Source organism: Pelmatolapia mariae, linkage group LG10_11, assembly GCF_036321145.2.
Source record: "Pelmatolapia mariae isolate MD_Pm_ZW linkage group LG10_11, Pm_UMD_F_2, whole genome shotgun sequence".
NCBI lineage: Eukaryota > Metazoa > Chordata > Actinopteri > Cichliformes > Cichlidae > Pelmatolapia > Pelmatolapia mariae.
Genome location: NC_086236.1, coordinates 70,880,328 through 70,906,304, shown reverse-complemented (window position 1 = coordinate 70,906,304; position 25,977 = coordinate 70,880,328). Strand labels below are relative to the sequence as shown.

At 39.7% G+C, this 25,977-nt stretch overlaps 1 protein-coding gene across 1 annotated transcript; it reads right to left on the bottom strand.

Annotated features, from left to right (window-relative positions):
- Positions 1–313: 313 nt before the first annotated feature.
- Positions 314–25,107, bottom strand: smg5 (SMG5 nonsense mediated mRNA decay factor). Its single transcript, XM_063486342.1, has 22 exons — positions 24,667–25,107; positions 24,143–24,241; positions 19,118–19,241; positions 18,338–18,494; positions 16,815–16,904; positions 16,101–16,190; positions 15,181–15,259; positions 14,106–14,231; positions 12,750–12,818; positions 11,471–11,700; positions 11,042–11,179; positions 9,474–10,388; positions 9,171–9,340; positions 9,004–9,079; positions 8,291–8,466; positions 6,547–6,705; positions 6,286–6,345; positions 5,102–5,261; positions 3,075–3,165; positions 2,924–2,998; positions 2,698–2,836; positions 314–1,671 (listed from the first exon to the last, which is right to left on the bottom strand). Exons 1-22 carry the CDS (start codon positions 24,729–24,731, stop codon positions 1,588–1,590), a joined length of 3,372 nt encoding a protein of 1,123 aa, XP_063342412.1. The 5' UTR covers positions 24,732–25,107; the 3' UTR covers positions 314–1,587.
- Between the last annotated feature and the right edge of the window lie 870 nt (positions 25,108–25,977).

The window sequence follows — 25,977 nt, the reverse complement described above, 5'->3', positions numbered from 1 at the left end:
GAAGCCTTTAAATTCGTGGAACTGGTATCCCAAACTAAAACCAGAGTCGTGGATTGTATTTCATGTCTCACAAGTATGTGAAAACAGCTCCACTCCCACACAACCCCAGTGAAGCCCTGTGGTGTTTTTATCTAAAAGGCTGTTTAAGAAACCTCCCTTCCCAGCTGCAGGGGACAGAGCTGTCTTCACAGGTTTCGTGTCACGAGTTTTCTGCTTCTCGGCTATTTGATTTATCACTCTAGTGATCTGGTGAAAACAAAAGAAGGTGACATAGGGTCACAGAGGACTGATAAGAAGAAAGAGGTCAACATCGTTGAGAGTTTCTTTTTATTGTTCAATGCATGGCCACACACATATACTGGTTTTCTTTTGCACAGTGCAAGATGGGACAGTCACTATGGAAATGGTGATGTAGATGGGGTACATTTTAGGAGTTTACAGGGGTCCCACCTTCCTCGGGGAAAAGCCAGCTAGCTCCTTCTCTTTTCTTAGCCTCCATAACGACTAGCTACAACACGAGGCCAATCGGCTTCTAGCTACCCTCCTTACACTAACGTTACACCTCGATAAATAGATTCTAGGCTCCTTTTAATTTTCAGAACTGAAGGACTTGTTTAGTTGATCCACGCACGACAGCAACCCCTTTCTTTTCCCTTAAACATTCTTGCATATATCATTCAGATTTAGCTTAGAAAAAGCAAAATAAACAACATTATTTGGGTACAAAAATAAAATCCAAATTAAAACCTTTAACAGGCCAACGCCTGTCATGTGTTTTTTTTCCTTTTCTCATACTGAGATAGCACAATACATAAGTCACTGGTCACAAAAGTACACTGCAAATAAAGAAAAACAAAACCAAAAAAAAAGCCACATAGGAAAGAAACCGCTCCCAGAGAAGTCTTCCTCAACCCTTCCTAGAGGCTGACGAGCTACGAGATGAGGGCTGGAAGCCTCGAGCGTCAGGTGAACAGAGCACGTTTTCTCTGTCTCAAAGCTGTCGTCATACAGCCTTGACTTTACAAAAACACAGCCCCACCAGACTCGCACATTCTTGACCCTGCTTCTCAAATACAGACTGAAGGGAAAGGGGAAAAAGGGAACGGAAATCCAAACCACTGCTCTAAATATCTATATGGATTCAGCTTGAATGTGTTTGTGTGCTCGCCGTTTCTCTCAACACGTATGTACTCGTTTGCTAACATATACAGTGTATTCCTGGTTAGGGAGTGAACCAGGGACACTTAAAATTGTGTAGCGTCATCCCGCCATTTCCTCACCTCGACCACTAGGGGTCACTCTTTATGTTTAGGATTAGGAGTGGGAGATCTGCTGTTTCTTATAGCGTCGTTTCGCCCGCCTTTCTCTTTTTTTAGTTACTTTAAAAAAAATTTTTTTAACTCCACTATTTACTTTTCCAACCCTCTAAGCTTTTTAACTCCTCGATCCAGCTTTCTTTTGAGTTGTTTTTTTGCCTTTGGAGACGCAGATACACACAGAGCAAAAGAGTGGGAGAAAGAGAGAGGGAGCGAGTGTTGTGATCGATCAGCTGTTCGCAGCGCCGACAGCTGCCCCCCTTTTGACCTCTCAGCCAATCTCCTTCCACTGACGGTAGAACTCCACGATGTTCTTCAGCTCCATACCTGCTGAGCCAGCCGCCTGGATCGCCGCCTGGTGGAGACAAGCAAGGCATGAAGATAAACACAAAGTATTTTTCAAATTTGTACATTTTTAAGCTCAGTAGGCAGAACTTGTCCACAGTCTGCAAGTGGTGACAAAACTTGTCACCTTCTCAGACCAAAAATAAACTTCACCTACAGACCCAGTGAGTTAAACACAAAAGTACAACAGGAAACACAGGAAAGTGCAACACCACGAAAGCCTTAAAGAATGTGAGAACTTTCATCAATGACAGCATGCTGTTCACACTCTTTGCAAGACAGAGTTTTTCCCCTAAATGTTTGCTTCAAATATGCTGAACCCTTCACTTCTAATTTTAGTATTGCCCAGACTGAGGTAACATCCTATGGGCTTCCTGGATGCAGACTTTTTAATGTATTTCTTTACGTTATCATTTTTTATGTTCTTTTTCTATTTTTTGTTCAGCTTTTTGGTTTTCCTTTGTTTCCTGCACCACCTCTGCTCCATCTGTTAGCAGTTGTAGATGAGGTGAATGTGGGATGGTGACTTTGAGGTCAAACTTTCCAGACATTTGTAGCAGATGCAACTATAGTATAAATCTTAGGTGACTTCCTTCTCGAATTACCGCATTCACAAGACTTTCAGAAAACTTGACCTCTGACCCTTGAGGTTGAGTTCACTGAGATTCAAATACATCCGAGATCTTTAGCAGATACACCTTTGGTATCAATTTGAAGCTCCTATGTCACCTCATTCTCGAGTTAACGCATTCACAAATGCCGCGTGCCTGCCCGCAGAGGTGACGACAATAGCCTTTTATGGCTGAGCGGTAAAATTACAACAAAGTCCGACTCCTTGTAAGCAGAAATATTTGAAAATGAGGAGTGACTCAAGACTTTTGCACAGTGCTGTACCTTGGAAAATACTGATCCGTGTTTAACAGTGATGAACACAAAGCAGTGAAGACGGCACTGAAGCCAAAAGAGCAGAAACTAAAGGTGGGAAAGCTCCTGAGTGCTCGTGTCTGTGAGATAAAACATACAGCGAGTTACTGACCTTCATCGCTGCTGACCGAGAGCAAAGCTCCTCTACTTCATGGCCTGTAAGAATGGTCACCATACCGGCTGTATCTTCATCTCCGTTGCTCTGGGAGACTGTTAGCTGACGGCAACTATCCACCATCTTGTACAGATGCCTAGAAACAAGGAAACTGGGTCAGTCAAGCTGGAAGTCATATTCACGGGAACAAATAAGGCGTCAGCAGAAGGGAAGTAGAGCTCACCAGGCTTCGATGTCCTGCCGCTTCAGCTTATCTCTCTCAAAACTTCGACCCGACTCCTTCTGGCAGCGGATGTATCTACAGAGAAAGAAAGAAATAAGATTTAAAGAGAGTTTTTATTGAGATAAATGTTTCATCTCACAACTTAACCCACCTGTTGCCTTTACGAAATTCAGACTCCAGGAAGCGGATTCCATCCCTCGCACCAGCATTTTCCTTCTTTAACCTGTCAAGTCCATCAATCACTAAAAGAAAAGGGGAGTCCACATTAAACACCTGGGCAAACAGCAACTCCAGCGCTCAGAAGGTCTGGAGCTTGATTCTGACTCGTACGCTTTGAGCAGAGGGCGAATCATAAATGAAGCTAGAACTGAGCTCATTTAATTGTTGTTATATTTTGCCTCTCTGCGAGTCAGTGAACAGTGACGGGGAGTGCACGGGGGTGGTGCCAGGGGAATAATGTGCCGGCCAGAGATGATTTACTCCACGTGGAATGCAGGTATGCACCCAAACCAATCAGTGACTAGGTCACCCCAAACTGGCACATGTGACTGCTGTCTAGTGTCATTAGTCAGGAAGCAGCTCGGTACACTAAATAAACCAGAGCTGTCATAACCACTAGTGAGGATTTATTTATTTTTATTTTTTTTAGGGCAACAAATAATTATAAAAGAATCAATTTCCTGTTAATAATCAGTTAATTTTTTTAGGCTAGAAGAAGTTATAAAATAGTGAAGGTTGCTTGTAATGTTCAAGCGCCTCAAAAATAACAAGACAAACCAGCAAATAATGATTTTATAAGTTGTTTGAAATCTTAAATTGATTTTCACGATGACTGATAATAGATTTATCAGTTTGTTTCAGCACCACTCATTCCTTTCACAATCTGTGTTACGTTACATGTTACAGCCTGGCTCTAAATTTATGTATTTATCACCTCAAAATTCTACATACAACATCCCATAATGACAAAGTGAAAAAGGTTTGCTTCAAGTTGTTGCACACAGTGGCCTTTCTGTACAAATTTTGTCTGGAGAAATAAAAACTAGCCTCCATCTGTGACAAACTCGCCCACAAAAGGGGAAAAAAAACAACAAGACTGTGTTGAAAATATGTTTAACCTCACTTAGTAAAGAAAGAAAAAAGAAAGAAGAAGAAAGAAAGAAAAAAGTGAGGCTTAATTTCCTAAAACTTAAATACATGTTTGCTTATAGAAAAACATGAACACACATCGACTTCTAAGTAAGGTAACACAGACTCTTCGTCTTCACCAACATGTGGATCAGTCGTGTTTATGAGTACAGTCACTATCGCAGGCCCGTTTCTGAGCCACGAAAAATCCTCCTCTTAACTTTTGGACTTGATTAACTTTATTAATAATCTATTTAAACTTGCATGTTTGTGCCAATCAGGATTTTCTGCAGGTGTCACCAATATATAGTTTTAAATATGTATTTTATGATTACAATAATTACATTAATACCAAAATATAAAAGGGATCAGTTTTTCCTGTATTCCCAGCCGTATGCAGGAATAATTTCCAATAATAACAATAATAAGAATAACTGAAATGAAAACAATCTGAAGCCATTAAAGAAACAGAAAATGGACGACTAGACTATTTTTAGTTAATTAGTTTTTGTTAAAATCTACGTTTGCCTGTTATCACATTTGAGATACTGACAAAGTCTGGGAAATTAACACTCAAAATACCTACAGCAGGTGAGGGAAAATATTTAAGACTTTGTTTATTGGTACAGAAAAAAGGTTTCAACTCTTTCACCCGTAAACACGACATCTGACAACCTGTTTGCTTTGGAAGCCTGAAAACTGGCAGAAACTGTTCAGTTCAGAAAAGAGAAACCAGGATTACCCCTACGAGGGATCTGAGAAGGAAAGCGTTAAGACAACCTGGTATTTTTCCTGCATAATCTTGGCCTCGGGTCCAATTCTAGCGGTGAGTAACATTGTGCGAATTTATGGAGAGGCTTTTAAGACTTTTTTTTTAAATAAAGGATTAGGTTCAGACTGATATTTTGCTCTGTCATCCTATGAAGCACAATCACTGAACAAGAGAAAGATCCCTGTAAATCCATTAATCCCCACCACCTATGTGGGGAAATGGTACAAACAGCGGCTGTGTACCGCTGTTCAGGACAAAAGATGCCACAGTGCACTGACCTGTTCGTGGGATGATGATGATAAAGCAGCCGCTACCAGCCAGCTGCCGGATGAGGTTCAGATGCTGGCACAGAGCAGCTGTGTCTGGCACCAGGTAGGGAGACATGGATGACTGGGCTTTAGGCTGCTGAAGGCTGCCCTCTAGCTGTGACACCTCCAACTGCAAGGAGAGGACAGAAGAAAGGAACCCAACTCGTTATGATCTGTAATTAAATTAAGAAGCGTGTAGATTTTATTTTAACACGTATCGTAGTCAGTGATGGATGCTTGTAGTCTAATAAACAATGTCACTCCTTGCACACTTTCTCTTCTCAAGATTTCTCCAATAAATTTTATGAACATTTTGTCACAGCTGATAAAAGATAATTACATTCTGATGACACTGGTGCACATGGCATTCGATATACTACATAATGTATTTACTATTGCTGCATGTCTCCCCCCACCCCCTGTTGGTTACCTGTATATCACTAAGCTCTGTGGTCTGGCCTTACAAACTGGAAGCTACCAAACGTGAGCAGGTTGTCTCTCATGGTCTCTCCTGCCTTCAGTTTGTTTTTGTATGATTTAGAGTCATTTCTGATGGACTCGGTGGTCATATTTTCACAACTTTATTTCTATTAGATTTAGATCTAATGTTTGTTTACGTCAGAGACAGGAAATCTGCAGCGGAGTGGTCGGAGTTGCTTCCTTTCTTCTTGTTAACTTTGGCCGACCAATCAGGCTCATGTTTTATGTTAAAGATGGATTATTGTTAATTACAGCTGTTTTTTTCTTGGTTATCAACACTCTGGTTGATTATGTTGGCCCTCTTTTGCAGTAAACCTTTCAGAACACTTTGTGTGTTTTTTTTCATCACTAAAGAGGGAGGCTGTTCTCATATCCAGCACTTCTTAGAGAGACGCACACGTTCTCTTTGAGCAGGTCCTATGATGCATAAGCAGCAGCAATACTCTCACTTGCAGACAGTTGTTTTTGACCTAAATTGAAAACATAATCTTAATAATTAAACCAATCATTAACCAATTAGTAAACATCACCATTTCATGATTTGTTAATTGTAAAGAAACTATAATTAACTATAACTATAATACCATAATTAGTCATCAATTTACCATGTATTAGTGATTGTTATAAAGCGATAACAACACAAAGAGTCAGGGGACAGTAACTAAAATAAAAACCTGTAGTCGAAGCTGGGCCATGTCCCTCATTAATCGATTTCGACGAGCCTCCTCTTCAGCCTGGACAAACAAAGTTTAAAAACAAAAACAAACAAACAAAGAAAACGGGGGTCAATATGTTAAAAAAAAAAACAAAACAAAAACATGTTGGGTTCCAGGTCATTATATATTTATTTTATAGGTCATAATAGTTTTCACACTTACAAAACACCACAGGTTTTTTAAAATTTTAAACTGTGTAATGACTAAAATGTCAATCACCATACGAAACTGGGCCTTGGCCTGCTGCACCAGATTATCCTGTTTGGACTGACTAACGCTGGTGAAGATGCCCGCCTCTGGGTTAAAGTGCAGCACGTTGCCTTGGAGACTTGTCAGGAAGTGGCCAAAGCTGCGAATACAACACACTCGTACCACACACTGAAAGAAACACAAAGACAAAAAAACCCAAAAAAAACAACAACTTTAATGATGCAAAGATCTAGAACTGAGGATATCTGATTACACATTTAGACTTCACAGGAGTTTTACTCAAATATTTCCATCTCTGTACTTAACTATATCTGAAGATATGTTGCAGTAGTGGTTTGAGGAAGTATTTGGTTGTCATTTTTGAACACCAGCTCACTGCATACTTGTCGAATGGACAGTCATATACCAGTTATTACTGTCTTTAACACCACAGATGGTGAAGTACATCTTGATTTGTCAGCAAAGGCAGAAACAGCAGAATGTTTTTATCTTGGCCAGGTCTAAAGTCCGTAAGATCAGTTTATCTGTAGGTTGAGTTCTAAGTCGATTAAATAACTTATTTTGGTTCATAAAACACGCACGCAAGCACGCACGCACACACGCACACACACACACACACACACACAGCTATCTTAGTGAGGACCTTCATTGACATAATGCTTTCCCTAGCCCCTTACCCTAACCATTAAAAATGAATGCCTAACCCTAATTGCAACCCTGACACTAAAAACACATTTTGAGCCTCAAAAATGCCTTTAAATGCCTTCAAATTTGTGAGGACCGGGTTGTGTGTCCTCACAAGTGACTGTTGGTTCTCACAAGTATAGTAGAATGCAGATTTCGGTCCTCACAAAGATAGCTAGACAGGAACACACACACACACACACACACACACACACACAGAACCCCACCCGTCCCCGATACAAATCAACAGTCCAAAGTCAGGAAGTATTTAGGTCACTATTACATGACACTATTTTTCTGTTAATCGACTATTAAGTAATGCTTTCAGCTCTAATTTCAATTACTGAGCTAATTTCATTAAATGTGTAAATCTTCTAAAATTAAACTCTTATTGCATTTTAAGTGATTCTTTAATAAAACCGAATCATGTTTTTGTCTGTATTTATTGTAGTTTTTGTTTGTCTACATTTATTTTTGCAATCTTATGTTGTAATCTTTGTAGACTGTACAATGACCATCCCCGCTGAATCTTTGTCTGTGATCTATGATGCATGGCTGCTCCCCTTGGTGGCGTAGTACATTGATCATGTTGATCATGATAACAGCAGGATGACATAACAACAAGCAAATAATCTGTGCTGCAACACCTCAAACTAGAATTTCTTCTTTGTTTTCTTAAATCCATTTCATATGTTGTTTTTTTCCTACAACATGTGTGGGTATCGTGTTGATTTTATGTTGTGCTCTCATTGGCTGGTTTGACAGACACAGGTCCAGGGAGCAGTTACATTGTCAGATGGTAATTCTGGATTTCTCATATAGTCTGAATTTTGTCCCTTTACAACAGCCAATTTTGAACTTCTCTTTGTAGGACTGTTGTTTGGAGTCACGGCCAAAGATATCAACACCATTCTTTCACATGTGTCATCTTTTTCCCACAATAACCAAAATTTCAGTGTTTACCCAGCTTAAGACAATAAATCAGAGACAGACAATTTCCTTTTGTGCCTTCCAATGTTTTTAGCCTGCACTTAATTTGATGTGCATGTATGAGTCTGAGTGCCTGTACCTCTTGTAGGGGACTGAGGGAGGGGTTGCGCCGGGAAAAGTCAAGGCGGCGGTGGGCTAGACTGAGAGCAGGCAGGTGTCGCAGAGCCAGATCCTCAGGCAGCAGCAGACTCTGGACCAAATCCGGTCGCTCACACTCATTTAACAACTCTGTCACTTCAGCGTTCAGACTGAGCTCTGCAGCAAGAACACACACAAATACAAATTAGTACCGTAAATGTAGACTCAGAGCACACTCACCAGAGTGTTAAAGTCACACAGGGAGATAACTATTCAGTGCGAGAGCTGAGCGTTACACAGTATTGTTGCTAAAGTGAGTGTACAGTACAGGGATGAGATCAGAGCTCAGATGTAAGCACAACAAGAAAAATCACCTAATTGCATTGAAAAAAATGTGTTGTTTTAATAACATGTTTCACTGTGGTGACACACTCACAACACATCATTTGTTTTACTGCTTTACATCTCCTGAGCAACCAGGTGTTATTTGGTTTGTGTTTCCAAGAAATAAAGTTCAGCTTGAGAAAAAGTCATTTAAGAGATAATTAGGCTAAGAATAAAGAAATGCTCTTGAATGAGGCTCAGAGTGCGTAGTAATATCTATAAGATCTAGATTTTAATCTTTAAGGACACAGGAGGAAAGAAAATGCCAGATCCTGACTGCCGTCGAGACAAGCAGAAATCTCTGTGCAGTGCAGTCAACCAGTAACTCACCAGCCTCGAGCATCTTGCTGCCATCTGGTAGCAGGTTCAGCAGCACAGACAGTCGGTTCCACAGGCTTTGAGAACTCTGCAGAGAACACAGATGATCACAGTTTGTGAAATACAATCCTGAAAAGTCAGCATTTCGTAAACAAAGCAGGAAAAATCTGTCACCTCACCTGCGCACACATGAGGATAATATCGGTATTTGTCCGTAGCCAGTCAAGAAACACCTTAACAACCTGGATTAACCCCTGATTGGTCATAATCTCCAGTTTCTCTAAGAGGGTTTTTTCACTATGTACTGACTCAGTGCTGTGTTGACTTTCTTCCGAATCAGAGTCCAAGTCTGGTGAGTTAGGAAAAATGAGCCAAAAGACAAGCTTGATTAGAACACTGTGAACCCTCTGTGATCAGATGACTGAGCATCATAAAGGGAACACTGATTTTATATTTTATATAAAACTAATGTTAAACATTACCATTTTCACTGGTTCCATTGGCAGTACTGGGGTTCATTTCACAGGGGGAATCTCCAGGAGGAGGAGGAGGAGGAGGAGGAGTCTCTTGGGAGGGGGGAGCTGAGCTGTCAGTGGGGGTTGGAATACTCGGGGAAGACGAAGCATGAGGCCTTAAAAGCATGTTACTGAATGTTGGCGCCAGGCGAAAGCATCTCTTAGCCTGGAAGAGCTGAGAAGACATGGCCTGCAGGTTACTGCTAATGCTGGAGTCACTGGACATGAGAGGCCCATTAGTGGTCGGAGGGGTGTCGGTGGTATCCCTCTCTCCTCCGCCTTCCTTTGGTTGGTCCTCATCTTCATCATCCTGGTGCTCCCGGGCATGACCCTCTGAGTTTTCCGTGTCCTCTATGTCTTCTAGGTCTGAGCGAGACTCTTGACTGTTCATGTCTGAATCAGTTTCTACATCAAATGCTGTTCCTCCTTCCTCCTCCTCCTCAGAGCCGCTTCCCCAGCTGCCCTCCTCGCCCAAGGCATCTCTCTTGGGCTCCTTCTTCACAGATAACGAGTTGACTGGCGTTCCTGTTGTGGTCCCACCTGTTGAATCAGCACGGCCCCCTCTTTCTTCATCGTCATCTTCTTCTTCTTCACTCTCGAAGCCTTCGCTCAAGTCACTTTCATCCTCTCCGTGACCGTCTTTGCGAGCACAGCGGCGACGGCGGAGTCGACAAAGGCGGCTGTACTTCTTCTTCTGCCTCTGCTTCTCTTCGTTCATCTTGCGTTGTTCTTCTATGCTGCTGTGCTTGTTGGCTGCAACCCTTTCAGAGCCATCTTCATCCTTATCCTCCTCATCCTCTTGCTCCAGGGAACCATTTTGCAAAGGCCTTTCACCAGAGGGATCTTTCGGTGCAGCTGTCAGATCCTTCATGTCCAGATCATCTAGATAAGAGATAAAAACTGCGTCTTAATTTCATTCAGGTTCTTTGAGGATGTTTCTCTGGAAAAAAAAAATTACTTTCAACTATATATGTCTTAGGCATTAGGGCTGGACAAAAATATCTGTTAGCACCTTCTTTATATATAGCGTGTGATTAAAATAAAATGCAAAGACACGACTTCCTTCCTTTTCTTGGAGTTCTGTTATGTGCATAGTGTCAGTAGTTTTCATCACTTTATAACTGTTTGCTTCTGTCCTACTTTGTGCTGACATATACTGTGTATGTTAACATAGGCAAATTCTCCATAATGCTGTCCTTATTTAGGTTTTTTAGTTTAGACTCTCAACATTAAAAAGGCTGAATAGTGCCAATGAGCTCCATTAAAGTTATACCCAACATTCATTGTTGGAACAGGGTGTGTACAAGGATGCAAACCCTGGTATGGTTTTAAAGAGTCAGGTTAAGTAACACATCATCATCATTTATCGACACTGTCTCCAATGCATCTTAAAAAGTCCACATACTCATATAACCAACAGTTGTTCTTGATACTGTGCTTGTTTATGATGGTTTTTATAGCTAAGAAATAGCTTGCAGGTGCATTTTTATGCCTTTTTCCCCAACATACAGGAAAAGAATACATTTCTCTTTCACCTGCAGCGTCAGTCTGAAGTGGAGGCACCTGACTCTCTGCTTCTTCCAGTTCAGCCTGAAGCCGGATGTTGACGTGGTTTACAAGGTGGGAGAAGAGGGCCAGAGTGAATGCTATGGATGCACTGTACTGCTTTGAACCTAAGGACAAAATACACAAACACTTTGGTAAATAACACAAGAAAGGTTTACTTTTATACCTCTAAAGTTCCAAGTAATTCAGTGCTTTAATGACTGAAAACAAATTGAAAACGGTCTGTTTTGACAACAAAGGCTCAGGGTCGAAATTTCATTTTGGGAGCGAACACGTCACATGTGCTCTGATTCATAGAGGACGTACTGAAAACTTGTTGTTCACTTGTGGTGACGTAATGAAAAATGAATGAACAAATGAATTCTTTAGAACAGCTTTAATATTACACAACCACCTACCTCCTCTCTTAAGGCTGTGCACTACCATCAGACATGTGACCACCATTTTGAAGATTAGGTTGTCAGGCAGCACAGGATAGGAGCTGTCACTGTGCTGCTGCTGCTCCTCTTCCTCCTCACTAGGGGTGTGGTGAGCACCGCCATGTGTTGGCGGTGGCAGGTAGAACATCACCAAGTTGAAGTCTTCCAGCACCGACTGGCAGAGTGAAGTCAGCTCCGTTTCCATCAGGCTACATAGACCACACAAAATAAAGACTTACTGGAGAAACGTGGTAAATGCACTTCAACAATTTAAAACTTCCAAAGATAACATTGATGGTATGTGAAAATATAGTTGTGGACACTGGTTGTACTTTGTGTACATACATTTGCAATCAAAAGTAGCTTTTATGCAAATCTACAGTCTCTACGAAAAGAAACACCTCAACAAGAAGATTTTATTACAGTAATATAATATTCATAGTTCCACTCTGGGTGTAACAGCCTATAGTTGCTCAAAACATATCAACAGATTATAGCATGAAATGGAAAACACACTTATATTTGACATTTAAATGATCTGTGCCGCACTTTTGTTGACCATTTTCAAGAACAGTCGGGTGGCACATCACTATGAACTATGGGGTGGTTACCTCCTTTCCTTTAATATTGGATGGTTCAGAGTATGCTCTGCTATAAAAGGCTGAAGCTCCTTTCCTTAGCATTAAGAAAATCTGAACAGCTCTGATTATGGCCACTACACAGATACTTCCAGGTCATTTCAGTAAATTCCTTCCTAAGCAAAATTAACTATCTGACCACTCATAGTGGAACAACTTGAGCAAGTGACATGAACTCAAACTTTTAAAAAGTGATTTTTAAAATAGTTTGTCTGTGTTTTGTTCGACCAGTCTTAAACATGCCACCTAATTACCTAAATTTACTAGAAATAAAAGCAAATTTAATTTTTTTTTCTCTTATTTTAATTTTAGACCTGGCCCAGGCAGACCCTGCAGTAATCCTACAACTACATTTTACAGGCAATCAACTCTTAGCCTGGAATCCAACAGATCTGTTTTCAAACTTTAGAATGTTAAATATTTAACTTGACTACCACGTCAGAGGGAAGACACTATAAACAGATTTGTTAAATATTTACTACATATGAATGTAAAAGCCTTTATCTGGCATAAACTGAAAGATAAACTGGTTAAGCATTAAAATACACAAAACCAAATGATTTATTTCCACTGTGGACTTTGAATCTAAAACAGTGTGGGCACAGAGTCACAACACAAACCTGTTCTTGGGCTGCAGCAGGCTCTGCAGATACATGAAGCTCACCAGGAGCCGCTTAATGTCTTTCGATCTGCAAAAAAGGTCACAGCAAAAATGATCAACTACAGGGTACTAAACACAATAAAAGATCAATTTACTACTTCTATGTTTTGATAAAGAAAAATAAAATGAAATAAAAACATTTTAAAATGAAAACATCAGTGGTTTTAGAAACATCTGACCTATGACCTCAGCAAAAACAGAAAACAGGAACATGGAAGAGAACATGCATACATACCGGGCCCTAAACCATAACATCTCTAGACACTCTAAACCCACCGGCAAAATGTACATTTCAAATTCTTTTTTAATTTTAAATATGTTCATATTGTCTATTTTGTAAAATGTTCAGATTGTCTATTCTTATTTAATTCACTTAATGTACAGAATTCACCTGCTTGCTGCATACAATGCTACTACTGCACATTCATCTAATGTATATAATATATAATGTTCTTCTTCTCTCCCCCTTTTGCACAAGTCGAGTAGCATGTCAGGTTACATTTCACTGCGTGTTATACTTGTATAACTATGCATGTGACGAATAAAGAATCTTGAATACAAACTTCCAGCAATGTCATTAACAACACTTGTTCTCAATATATATATTTAGCTCAACGTTTTTTATATTTTGACTCTTAAGTGAAAACACAGAGGGATTTAATATAATACAAGCTGCTTACTGGTCATTTATGTATATGGAATAAGAACAACATTGTTCTCTGTCCAGGTGGGAAAACAATCTTAATCTTGTTTCCCCTCCTACTACCCCCCACCCACTCCTTTTAAAACACTGTTCATTTTGTCTATATTTGTCTTTTATTCCAACTGATGCTTGTTACTTTTGTTTCTTCAACAATCTAATTTACCCAGTGGAATCATCAATCATTTAATATCATCTGGAGAGAGATGCTGCTTTATTTCACCAGTGGTTAGAGCGCATACGTGATTGAGACAGAGTGCACATAAACTGTTAATTAAGTGAAGCCCCAGTAGTCAACTGGGACTGGATTAAAATTACTCTTATGTAAACAGACTGAAGTCAACATGTTTTACTATAGATACATTGTAAGCAAGCCAGTGAAGGCCATTAATAACACAAACACACACGCACACACACAAAGAGGAAAAATTCCAACCAAGAAAAGTAAATTTACCAAAATTGACAAATTTCAGAGGGAAAATGTTTATTACTACCACAGTAATAACACACTTCATAGACCACAATGACCCTTAGTGTGTAAACCACTGCATGAAGTGTGACTGACTAGCTTTGTTGTAACCCAGCTTTAAAAGGTAGGCTGTGAATGTGCATCACCTTTGTCGAGAGGGAGACAACTTCTTCATTTCCTGTTTCTTTACTTGATGATACATCTTGGCAGCTTTGTCAAACAGGCGCTTCAGGTTGCCGTAGGCGCCCTCAAAGGGGGCATCTGATTGAATGCTGAGCACAGATTACATCTGTTAAGACTTACAACTTTACCAGAGCGGTTAAAAACACTGCAAACGCATATAAACATGGCTCACCAGTAGAGCAGGGCGATATGACCAAAAATATTTATCACGATATACATTTGAAAATTTGCGATAACGATATAACTGACGATATAACTGACACTAGACAAAATACTTTACAACTCCACAACTTTATTAGTGCAAAAAAACCCCATCAATGTATTTTCACTTAAACAAGCAGCTGTTTTTTATGTGCATTAAAGTTATATAAAAATTTAACAGTGCAAATGCAAATTCCTTGCTGACAGTGGAAATTGGCCGACATATCCTCAGCATAACCATGTATAATATCCACAAAACTTAAAAAGAGGTTATACACACACAATACGATAATATTATGTGGAAGCACAGTACGTATCACTCCGCGAGGCTCCTGCCTACGATAGCCGTAATGCTCCGACAATCCATCAAGCGGTGCGGCTTTGTAGCTTAGCAAAGTCGTACTAAAACATTTGACAGATTTTCGAGCGCCGTGTACCACATAAAATCGTCGATTTTCAGAAAAATCAAAGGATTGATTTTAAGTGTGCCGTATTTTCCAAAACAAACATGGTAATAACGACGGCCCGCTAGCATGCTCTACCAAAAATAGTGCTTTGTTGTGTATCTGACAGACGAATGCTAAACCAGTTCCACACCACTGAAGTTGCAGCATTTTTACAAACCAATTCTGGTTCATCCGTTTCATTCAACGATCCGCTTTTGCCCTTCTGATTCTCCGTTGCCGCCATGCTTTTTCTGCCATGTGCGTATGAAAACAAAGGCACTGCGCATGCGCGTTTTACCCATATTCTATCGCGATATTTCATTTTCTTATCGTTGCCCAACATTGTACCGGTATTACCGTGAACGGTATGATATGGCCCAGCCCTACTCACCAGCGTAGGTAGTAGTAAGTTGCTTCAACATTGTAGAACTTGCTCCCTGCCAGTGTGCCCAGTTGGTTAAAAGGCATTCCTGTTGGCAGAAAACCAACACAAACCAAGTCAGCATTTATTTTTGAGTTAGTACCCAGAAAACCATGGCGTAATGCTACATTTGTTAAAAAAAGAAATTGTAAGTTTCTCAAATGCTATTGTAATATAACCCCAAAAAATTATTTAAGAACAAGCGTATGTAGGTTTTTATGAAATATCCCAATATCTTTCAACCCTATAAAGTATAAATACAGCTGCATTTAATGTGAACAATGTCTATATAAAGAGGTGGTGGGAGGACATGTTCATAGCAAGTAAGTGATATTTACAGATGTCTTATTGTTTGTCAACTACAAGAAACAATAATTAACAATTGTTCTCACAAGTATACTGACCACAAATCTTATTTTCCTGAATGAACTTAATGGTTCTTTTTGTATTAGTAGTGTCAGTAAGTTTAGAATTGTTGTTGTTGTGTACATAAAGAATCCAGTTACACCAGTTTATCTACAGGCCTTTAAACAAACAAAAACAAAGCAGGAAAATGTTAAACCGATGCACAATGCTAAGCTTGCCATTTTAACTAAAAAGGTGTTTATGCGCTCCATTTTTACAGTAAACACACAAAAGTGTATTGACCTTCTGAGAAAGTGAGTAAGCACATTTCACAATTCTATACTTACAATATAAAAAAGAAAAACAAACAAACAAACCAAAAAAAACAACACTAAACTGGATTTAACATCTGTGTTGTTCTGGCAAGAAAAATAAAACTTTTAAATCACCCCACATCCCTTCCATGCTGTGTAAGACCACGGGTATGGCAATACAGTACTGTTTGAAAAAACAAACAAAGCAAACCCTACATTCTCGTCACTCACCTACGTGTGGCATAACTGACAATGCCTGATGGTAAAACCTCTCTGCCAGCTGCTCAGCCTCCACTCCTGCAAGCTCGTTTTGGTAGCGCGCTGAGGAGAAGATGATTTTAAACATCACAGTTAAAGCAAGAAAAAAAATGCAAATCTATATGATTACAGCATTGTGGCTGAAAAAGTGAAGACTGAAATTGATTATTTCAGAAATGTGCACAAACACCTGGAATGGCTTTAGACAAACATGAGAAAAAAAACCCAAAAACAGCTACAAAGTGAAAAATCCTTCATTTTAATGCTACAGCATTCTCACAGCCTTACAAGGGTGCTGGACTATCATAAACCAAACAGCTGGAAAACAGTGCCTCTAATAGAATCATGGATCACTGGTCATCCAGTATGAATTTCTTCATTTACAATTTTTACAGGTTTTAGTGGGTTTTAGTGCAATATATTTAATGTGCTTTAAAGTTAATCAGTAATTTTGCAGGGAAATAGGTCATATGTTCTCACTGCAGGAGTCAAGTGTTAAGTGGTGCAGACATTTTTTGCCCGTACCTGTGGTTCACATAAGTCTAAACCAACCAAACAGCCTTCAGCCGGCTATGCTGTATAACCGAGTCAATTTTTCCCACGCTGAATGACACCTGTTCTGTCTCACACCTCTGCAAGCCCGACAGATAGTTGAATTAATTACATATTCTATTATCTTATTATTACCTAGATCTCCAAGGTAGACCAGACAGCGATGACAGGCCATCTGTGCCCACTCCATCTCCTTGGGGGTGGCTGACACTGGTTTCTTTCGCCCTGTTGGGAACAATTACACAACACTTTTTTTTTTAATCTATCCAATCCTTTTATCCAAAATGACTTTGACTTATGTAACAACACAGCAAGATTAAATTCCAACACAGCAACAGTGTAGCACAGAGTCCAAATAAAAGAGCCGGGAACAGATACTCTTGAAGCATTATGTCTCTAATGTTAACATTGAAAACTAGTTTTGTTTAAGTTGGATAAGAAGAGGAAATTTACTCGATAGCCAGGGGCTGGGTTGTGGCATCTTTGCAGTGTTTTTTCACAAAAATAAGAAATATCATACAGAGTCAAAAACAAGTACTTTTACAGAACAGACTATAAACCATCACCTTGTGGGAACATAAAACCTCTCTGGCTGTATTTCCCTGACAACAGGACTGTACAATTACAGTAAAAACAAACAAACAAACAAACAACTATATTAATGATTATCCATAATCATGAATATTTAATGTGATTAGTCTTTAGGATTTCCGTCTTGGGCTTTTTAGTCTTCGTTTTTGACAGTAGAGTAGTCAGGAGTCATTACCTTTGTTGGGTCTGTTCCCACAAACCCCGCTAGTTCTAGAGACTTATTCATCATGAAAGAAAACAAGGCAACAGTGTTCGATCGATTACTTGCGCAAGGGAGGCCTTTGGTCAAGAACCAGCTCTTGGAGCTCACGCTCCTAACCTGTCTCCAGCCCAAAGTCCTTCAAAGAGCAGCTTCCCTCGCAGCTATTTATTGAGAGACAGTTCACACAATAGTTTACAACACGTACCTCCCCTCTTAACCCCCCTTGGTTACAAAGATGAGGCACTGTATGTATATGTGTGTGTGTGTGTGTGTATGTGTGTGTGTGTGTGTGTGTGTGTGTGTGTGTGTGTGTGTGTGTGTGTGTGTGTGTGTGTGAGACCTCCTGCTGGGCAGGAAGCTTACATCAAACAGACCTTCCAGATAGGATGTGTCTGTAAGCAAACCTACAGCCCCCTACCCAGAACCCCGAGAATCTGGGGGGAAGGACAGTGGAATCCCTTTCATCAAAGTTGGCAAGCATAAAAATGACAAACATTTAACAATCCACTCTAACAACCTTCACTGCTGATTATTTGTTCAGTGAGTCTAAACTGCATTTAAATATCAGTAGCAAATGAGGGCAGAGTTTTTAGTTTCTAGTACAGGTAATGTATTACACAGATTAACTATCAATAAAGTTTCAACGATCTTCATCAAGTTTCAAGTTTTTCACAAGGACACCAGCTATACTGTCTACAGCAGACATTTACACTTTAAAAGAAGTGTTGTTGTTACAAATAACTCAGTTTTATTCAAGGGTGGTTTAAGGATCCTGAAACAGTAGGACCTAAATGCTAATGAAAGACCATTAATTTTATTTTTATGCCTGCATCTGAGAGTGTGAGAATGTGCTGGCTCATCTAACCTATCAGTGGATCTGTGACGTGGGTCCAGTCAATGCAATCCTGCAGCTCCAGCTGGTAATGTGACTGGATGTAGAGCAGCAGGTGTTGGTAGAAACCCACGCCGGCTATCAGGTGAGTTCTGTAGGCACACTCCAGAGCACTGCGACTGTGGATGTGCTGCAGTGAAAGAAAACCCAAATCAAAAGAGAAGCGAGGACTTTAGAGAAGGGAACACTAATGAGGATGATCTGCATCAAAATAACAGGCAACTTAAAAAAGAAAATATAACTAATGTAAAATAGACAAGATTAAAACTGGCAACTGTGTCGTGTTGTTATAAAGTTGAGTTTCAAGAAGATTTTAAATGTATAAAATAAATGCTTTATAATCCAACGATGCTCATATTAAACCAGCGTTAACCTGGAATAAAGGGTAAGCAGGTTTAAAAGCTGAAATTGGCTGTGAACATGACACCAACATTTCATCACCATAAACTAATTCAAGTATTGACACTATAAATATAGCATTTCTTTCGTGTAGTCACCATGTCTGCAGTTTTATAGTGCTATGACAATGAACCAAAACAATAAAGTTGCAGACTGGACAGCTGAAAATGATTGATTATTGTGAAATTATTATTCTCCTAAACGCTTTTGTGTTTCATTGGCATGGATATAAAATAAATTGGGGAGTTCACCTTTTAAGTAAAAGCTGGAGTAGCCAGGTAGCAACAGAAAACAAATGTGGTCAGTTTAATATATGCAGCAAGGCCATTTTTCCACAGCTGCAGGGACATTTACCTTCTTGTTGGTCTTGATAACCTGAATGACTTCATAGTAAACCTTTCTCCACAGCAGCTCTTCGGCCTTGCGGCCATAGTCCACTGGATGCAGAAACATCAGTTTCACACAAAGTTCCCTCAGCCTGAAAACAGAAAAAAAAAGATGCAATGAGAAGACAGCTGGGTTAAAGGACCAATTACTTAAGTGTTTTCACACAAGTTCTGGACCACTGTTGGGTGTATCAGGTTCAGACAAAGGTCAGAGTAGTACTTTCGTACATTTAATCCACAGTAAGTGAGACTATTGTAAATGTGATCTCCTGAGGTGAGAGTGCAGCCTCAGTCGAGCATGCAGAAGGCAGGAAAGCAGCTCACTAGCTGTGAATTTGCCAGTCTACTACCTGTTCTATTCACAAAAAAAAACTGGACACTATGCCAAAAGTTGTAATAAAAAGCTGACAGATTATTGACCGTTTCAACTGTCACGTTTGAAATCTCACATCCGTGTTGGGTAGCACCTAGAAAACTGCACGTGTGAAAACGGCTTTAATTTCACATGAAGTGTAGGGCTCATCAAGGACCGAAATGACTGCATATTGACAACCTTGTCGTGCAGCAGATTAATAACATTTAGCTGCTTTCATTTTTGAGCATATTTAGACTTTTCTTGACAGATGAGTGTAAACAGTAGGCAGGAAAGTAGGAAGAGAGTGAGGGAGAATGAATTGCAATAACTGGTCAGACCAAACTCAAACCCAAGCCCCTGCAGTAATGACTTAATTGCATTAAGCAAGTACTTAATGCAAGTTTATAAATTTGAGATCCCACAAGCAAGAAAATCTGCTGCTTTTCTAAAATATGTTTTTTCTTGATGACAATGAAATTTTACATGCATCCAGCTGCCAGCCAGATAAAATGCATTTAAGTAAAACCAACCTTTGTGAAATTTATTTGTGGAAATTGTTTTAGAATGGGATTTAATCAACCTCAAAGTTGCATCTGCATGGTCATTGAGGAGGCTGTAGCTTGTAATTCTGTTATTCTAATAAGTGTTTCTATTATTTCATGCACCACATGTAATAAGAGGAAGCTGAATAACAGAAACGTGTGTATAATGAAGTACAGATGGACAGCTGAACATTATAACATCTGTGACTTCAGCATTCCTATTGGACTGCATATTTCGGTTTTATCCCAAAGTCAGAAACAAGACTGACTGGTTTCTGACTGGTTGCAGGCCCACTGTATTAACACGACAGTACGTGTCCTACTGGGAAAAAACAAAAACAAAATATCAGAAATGACTTGTGTGACTCATTGGGTCTGATTCAGAAGTTGTTCACAAGAATTTTGTGAAATCTCAGATCTTGTGTGCGGCAAATGACACGATTATGTTAATACTTTAGGCAAGTACATGCTGCATTTCTCTCATTTTATAAAGATGCTTATCAGTGCTTGGTTTTTCATACACTTTAACATCAGATAAGATCAGAAAAGAACATCAACATGAGCTAATGCTACCAATGACAAATTGCTGGACAGAAAGTCTCATGAATAAATTAGTTGTGAATTTAGGTTCTTAAATATGAACATGTTCTGATTTATGTTGTCTTCTTTGACAGTAAACTGAAAGCAATGTTTGGGTTAAGGTCAGACAAAGAATAACACTGGAAGATGTTACCTGCCGCTTTAGAAAATTGTACTAAAAAAAAAAAAAAGAAGTAATTTTATCCTTTCTAATCATTTTCTGAAACTAATTGACACAGCAGTGTTTGTTTGTTCTTTAAGTGTAAACAAACTGCTTAGTATAGCAGTAAAAATGTCCATCTATACCTTAAAAGTACAGCATTGTTTGGTACCAGTCACATTCTTCCATATTTAGATTCTCGTGTCTTCAAGAGTAGGTATGGAATTCGAGAACCATTCCCAGTAGTTTAATTCCTTGGAATCATTAATCTCATTGCCTATCAATCAGCTGATTTCAGGAACTGTGGCGCAGCCTGCAGTGTGTTTATGGACCTCACTTTTAATATTATTGCACAAAGGACGAGAGTGAAACGGTAAAGTGCAAACTGCATGCACAACAGAAAACAACCGCAATATGATGCTAAGACAACTTTGGTTCTTTGCAAGCTAGCCAAGAACCCAAAGTGATGTTAAAGCTTAGTGAATGCTGATCCCAGCACAACAGCCAGACTAGAGCTGTGCGATATGACCAAAATCTCATATCCCAATATAAGACATCTATCGTTCCGATAACAATATAAATCACAAAAATTTAACATTTTCTGTTAATTCTGTGAATCTCGGGCAGCTCGACTTGCGTGAAGTGTTTCCAGCTGGGCGTCGTGTACCTGGAGTCGAGTTTTTTTAACCGATGAATGAAACTATACACTTTTAGAAATAAGTTGTAACAGCTGCCGTTTTCTTTGTGAGTGTTTATTACACAGTGTGCTGCGGCGAAAAGTCTGTTCTAACGTTTGAGTCTAAGGTTTATTTTTTAGCACCTGACGGCTCTTTTTTGCTTCTCATCTGTAAATACTCTGCATACTCTTTCACGTGATTCCGTTTATTTTGAAAAGTCTCAACAGGATCTTGAGCTTTATTGTGAAAGGTTTATGTGGAAAATAAACAAGCGGACACACGATGGTTTTACCATCGCTGTTGCTAACGACAATGCATAAAAACAGGTGCTTGTCCGTCAGTAGTGTGGTTATATTAAATATAAGAGAAAGAGAGAACTTTAAGAAATTATTATAGCCACTAAAGTGACCAGCAAAATGATGAAAAATATTGCCGTAAACAGTTTATTTTGCGATACCATGAAACAAACGATAGCGTAAAATGAAACGATAGACGTTTTTATATCGTCATCCGATATATATCGTTATATTGAACAGCCCTAAGCCAGACCCTGAACTTCAACAGGTAACAAACCAATAAGATGTCATGATGCAGCCTCCATTCGTATCTGTTTATGTTTCTAAAATAGAATCACTGTGGCAATAACTCTGAAGTCTCTTAGGCTACGTTCACACTGCAGGTCTTAATGCTCAATTCCGATTTTTTTGTCTGCCTGTTCACACTACAATTAAAATGCGACATCAAACGCTCTCCAGTGTGAACGCTCAAAGCGGCCCGCATGCGCAAAAGAAGATGTCACACAGAACTCGCTCTGTTTAGACCCAGAGCAAACAATATTGTTTGACTGATTGCCCTTAATATAAAGACCTCGGACTTTATGTTTCCAGATTTTTGCTTTAAGTTATTTACATAATAATGTAGATGACCTAATAATGATCCTTTTTGCTGTTTGAGAGGAGCGGTGCTTCAAAGGATAGCTGCAGATTTCTGTCAGAATCTGCAGAAAATACAGTAAAAATAAAATGTTCACATTTCTCCAACATTGTCTTCCCAACAGTTTCACCGGATGGTAGGAAATCGTTCGCGATGTCCTATCGGGCGCTTCTCCGGCGCTGATAATCGGCGTCTGTCTTGTGTCAGTGACGTAAAAGACGGATTTAATGCGACTTGACCGTTCACACAGCAGTCGCTTTCTAAAACATCGGATATGTATCGGATTCAGTACCACATACGAAAGTGACCCAGATCGGATTTGAAAATATCAGATTTGTGCCATTCACACTGTCATACCAAGATCGGATACGGGTCACATAGGGGCGAAAAAAATCGGATTTGATGCGCTTTCGCCTGCAGTGTGAACGTAGCCTTAATGTCAGCTTTGTGTTCATACCTAAATACTAAGAGAAAAAAATCATAAATGTGTCCTCATTAGGGCAGGGGTTTGTGTTTGTGTGTGGGACTGTGGTCTAAAGTTTACATTGTTAAAGAGTAACTATTAGGCAATGGGTTTCAGGTCATTTTACCGAAAAACATGAAAGTAATGTAATGAGTAGTATGCATCATTACTGTTAAGAAAAATGTTCTGTAACATGTGCAATACATTACTTTTTTGTAACAACCCTGATACTGATCACAACAAAGAGGGGGGATACCTCCAACAAGCACAAACATTTGACCCACAGCATGCAATTAATTTGCAGAATGTACTGTCTTTGATATGCTGCTTAGAAAAGCTGGTTACTCCCAAAGCGGAGCCAATGAAAATCGACAAGAGAAGTGGTAAGTGATATTGATAATGAAATTGGAATTGCAAATCAATTCCCATCCCTATTCAAGAGTAGCTTTGCATGATTAACAGTACACTTGTTAACTGGGCTTTGGTGAAGTCCCTCATTTCATTCACTGTTTGAAACCAGCAGTTTTTGCTCCTCTCCTTTGAAAGCCTGTGTTGCAAAAGAAGGTTTAAACATGGAACGGGTACCAAATTTGACAGATAGCAAAAGCAGAATGAATAATAGTCCACTTGAATCACTTATTAAAATAGCTCCTGGTTGATTTTATAGTCCAACTAATTTACTGGTTTGTTTACTGGCTTCACTGGTAGTCCTCTAGGCCTGTCTAGTTATAGCTTGACAAAACTCCCAGAGCAATCACAGAGCAGGATGAGATAACATTTCCCTTATCTTGCTGACTGTTTAGACACCCATCATTATTCCGCCTCCTCAGTTAACTTTCCAACTTCCTCTTATTGGTTTTGAGCTTTCTGTCCACAACATCCAGTATACAAATAACCACCATAGTCCTGTTCAAGCTGCATGACCAGTGACGCTTGCTTTTCGTCTTCGTCTGGACAAGGAAAAAAAACAAAAATAAAACTAAACTAAAAAAAACAACAACTCCAGCTTAGACTTTGAGATAAAGCCACAGTCAGTTGTTTGCAGACGGCCATGCTGGAAATATTAGAAAATAAACATCTGAACTAAATTTAGAAACTAGATAGCACCAGGAAATGTATGCTCACTGAGATGCTGCATTTATTGCATGTATTGAGGCATGACAGAGCCTCAATACACACCTGACAGCTAGCAAGACTAGTCAGGACTGAGACTGCATGCAGGCAGTGAGGTTTAAGTCAAATTACAGCCGCCTTCACACAAGCTCCCGAGACACTCGTACTTACTTGTTGCGAAGGCTGATGTTCTCCGGCTTGAAGACTTCTCTGTAGGACGATTTGCTGCCGATGATGACATCTAGCTTGTGCACAGTCTCCACCACAGCCCTGTCGGCAGGTTAGGCAACACATAGCATCAGCATGATGACAACGCTGTTAGCCAAATTGCCACAAAATAAGCGTCAGGTGGAAACAGAACAAACGTCGGAATAAACATTGTAAGCAGTCGGGTTAACAGCCCGAGACCTTTCTGTTTCACTTCTCTGTAACAAAGACACGGATGACAAATGCTACCGTGCTCATTAGCCAAGACAAGCTGAAGAGAATGAAGCGCTTCCCATCAAATTTAGCTGATGCTACAAAGAAAAGGTATACGGGAGTGCTGGTTTAGTCACTGTGGTGATAAGTTAGAGGATAGCTGGACTTTCTCTAGTAGTAGCAAGCACTGTCTGACTATTGCTAAGCTAGCCAGCTCAATTAACATTCAATTAGCACCTCGGTTAGCTTTGGCAAAAACGGCCTCGTCAAGGTACCTGTAGAGTCGCTTGATGAGAAGGACTTTGGCCTCTGGCTCACTGTCCTGTCCGGGTCCACTCATATTAGCGCTTAGCCAGATGTTTGATCACACGCTCCAGCGTTCAACTGCTGTTTCCTTCACCCGTTCCGACGCACGGTTGTCACGACTCCGCGGATTTCTTCCCCGGCAGCGACAACTAGCTAGCTAGTGCTAGCTATAAAGGCAGCGTTAGCGTCCCTCCTCTTCCCTCCGAGTCTCTTTCGTTTCTTTTGTCCTTTGGCAAAACCCCCTCTACCCATCCGTTCTGAAAACCGGGTAGAAGGGGGTGCCCAGTAATTTACGCTGTTCCTGGTCAGCTAAAACGCTCCGGTATGCCGCTTGTGTTGTTCCCCGTTCCAGCCATTGCTACGAAGGCGGCCATTATTCCTATCAGGCATTGACCGCCTGAATACCGCGAGAGCACACAACACACTCACGAGATTACGGAAAAGAGTTGCCAGATAGTCTACAAACCCTCCCTTTAAGAAAATCAGGAGTCCCAAATAAAGAAAGAAAAAACATATTATGCAGTTTAGGAATAAGATGCATTTACACTTCAAACAAACACTGTACAGCCAGAAAACACTGAAGGTAACATCTGATTGATACATCTTATTCATACTATTGGAGCCACGTTCCTACTACCCTCTGTAAGGGATTTCCGATTGTTTTTGTAAACTGAAGAATACCTTTTATTTTTTACATATAAATTCTGTAATACAGAACAGAGTCAGACACTTCACGTGAGAAGTCACAAAAAAATAAAAAATAAAAATAATTAATTATAAAAACATTAAAAAAATAGAAGCTCAAGTTTTTTTGTTTGTGTAGCCACCGGTGAGGATGTTTCCTGGTAATACACAGAGAACTTTGGCACATCTAAATTTAATATATATTTTTTTCATTCACTTGTAGAGTTTAATTTCAACAAGGGCACACAAAAATATTTAGGGACTGGATACTAAAGTATAGTCTGTCTAAAGTACAAAAATGTATTAATTCGTTTTTCAGCTCTGAAAAATACAAAACCCTTTTGGAGTCTTTATATTGATTATTAACATTGAGTCTCAACTGCCCAGCATTGCATTAACGTTTTCAACCAAATGACTTCAAACTTTTTTCAAATATTTCTGAAAGACCAAATACAGTAACACACTCTCAGTGGTTTACTAGCAACAAATAGAAATACATACTTTCAGTCTTGTGTCACAGCTGCTTATCCAAAATTCATCCCAAGGATGCTCTGCTGCACTGAGATCTGGTGACTCGACGCCATCTGAGTACCGCG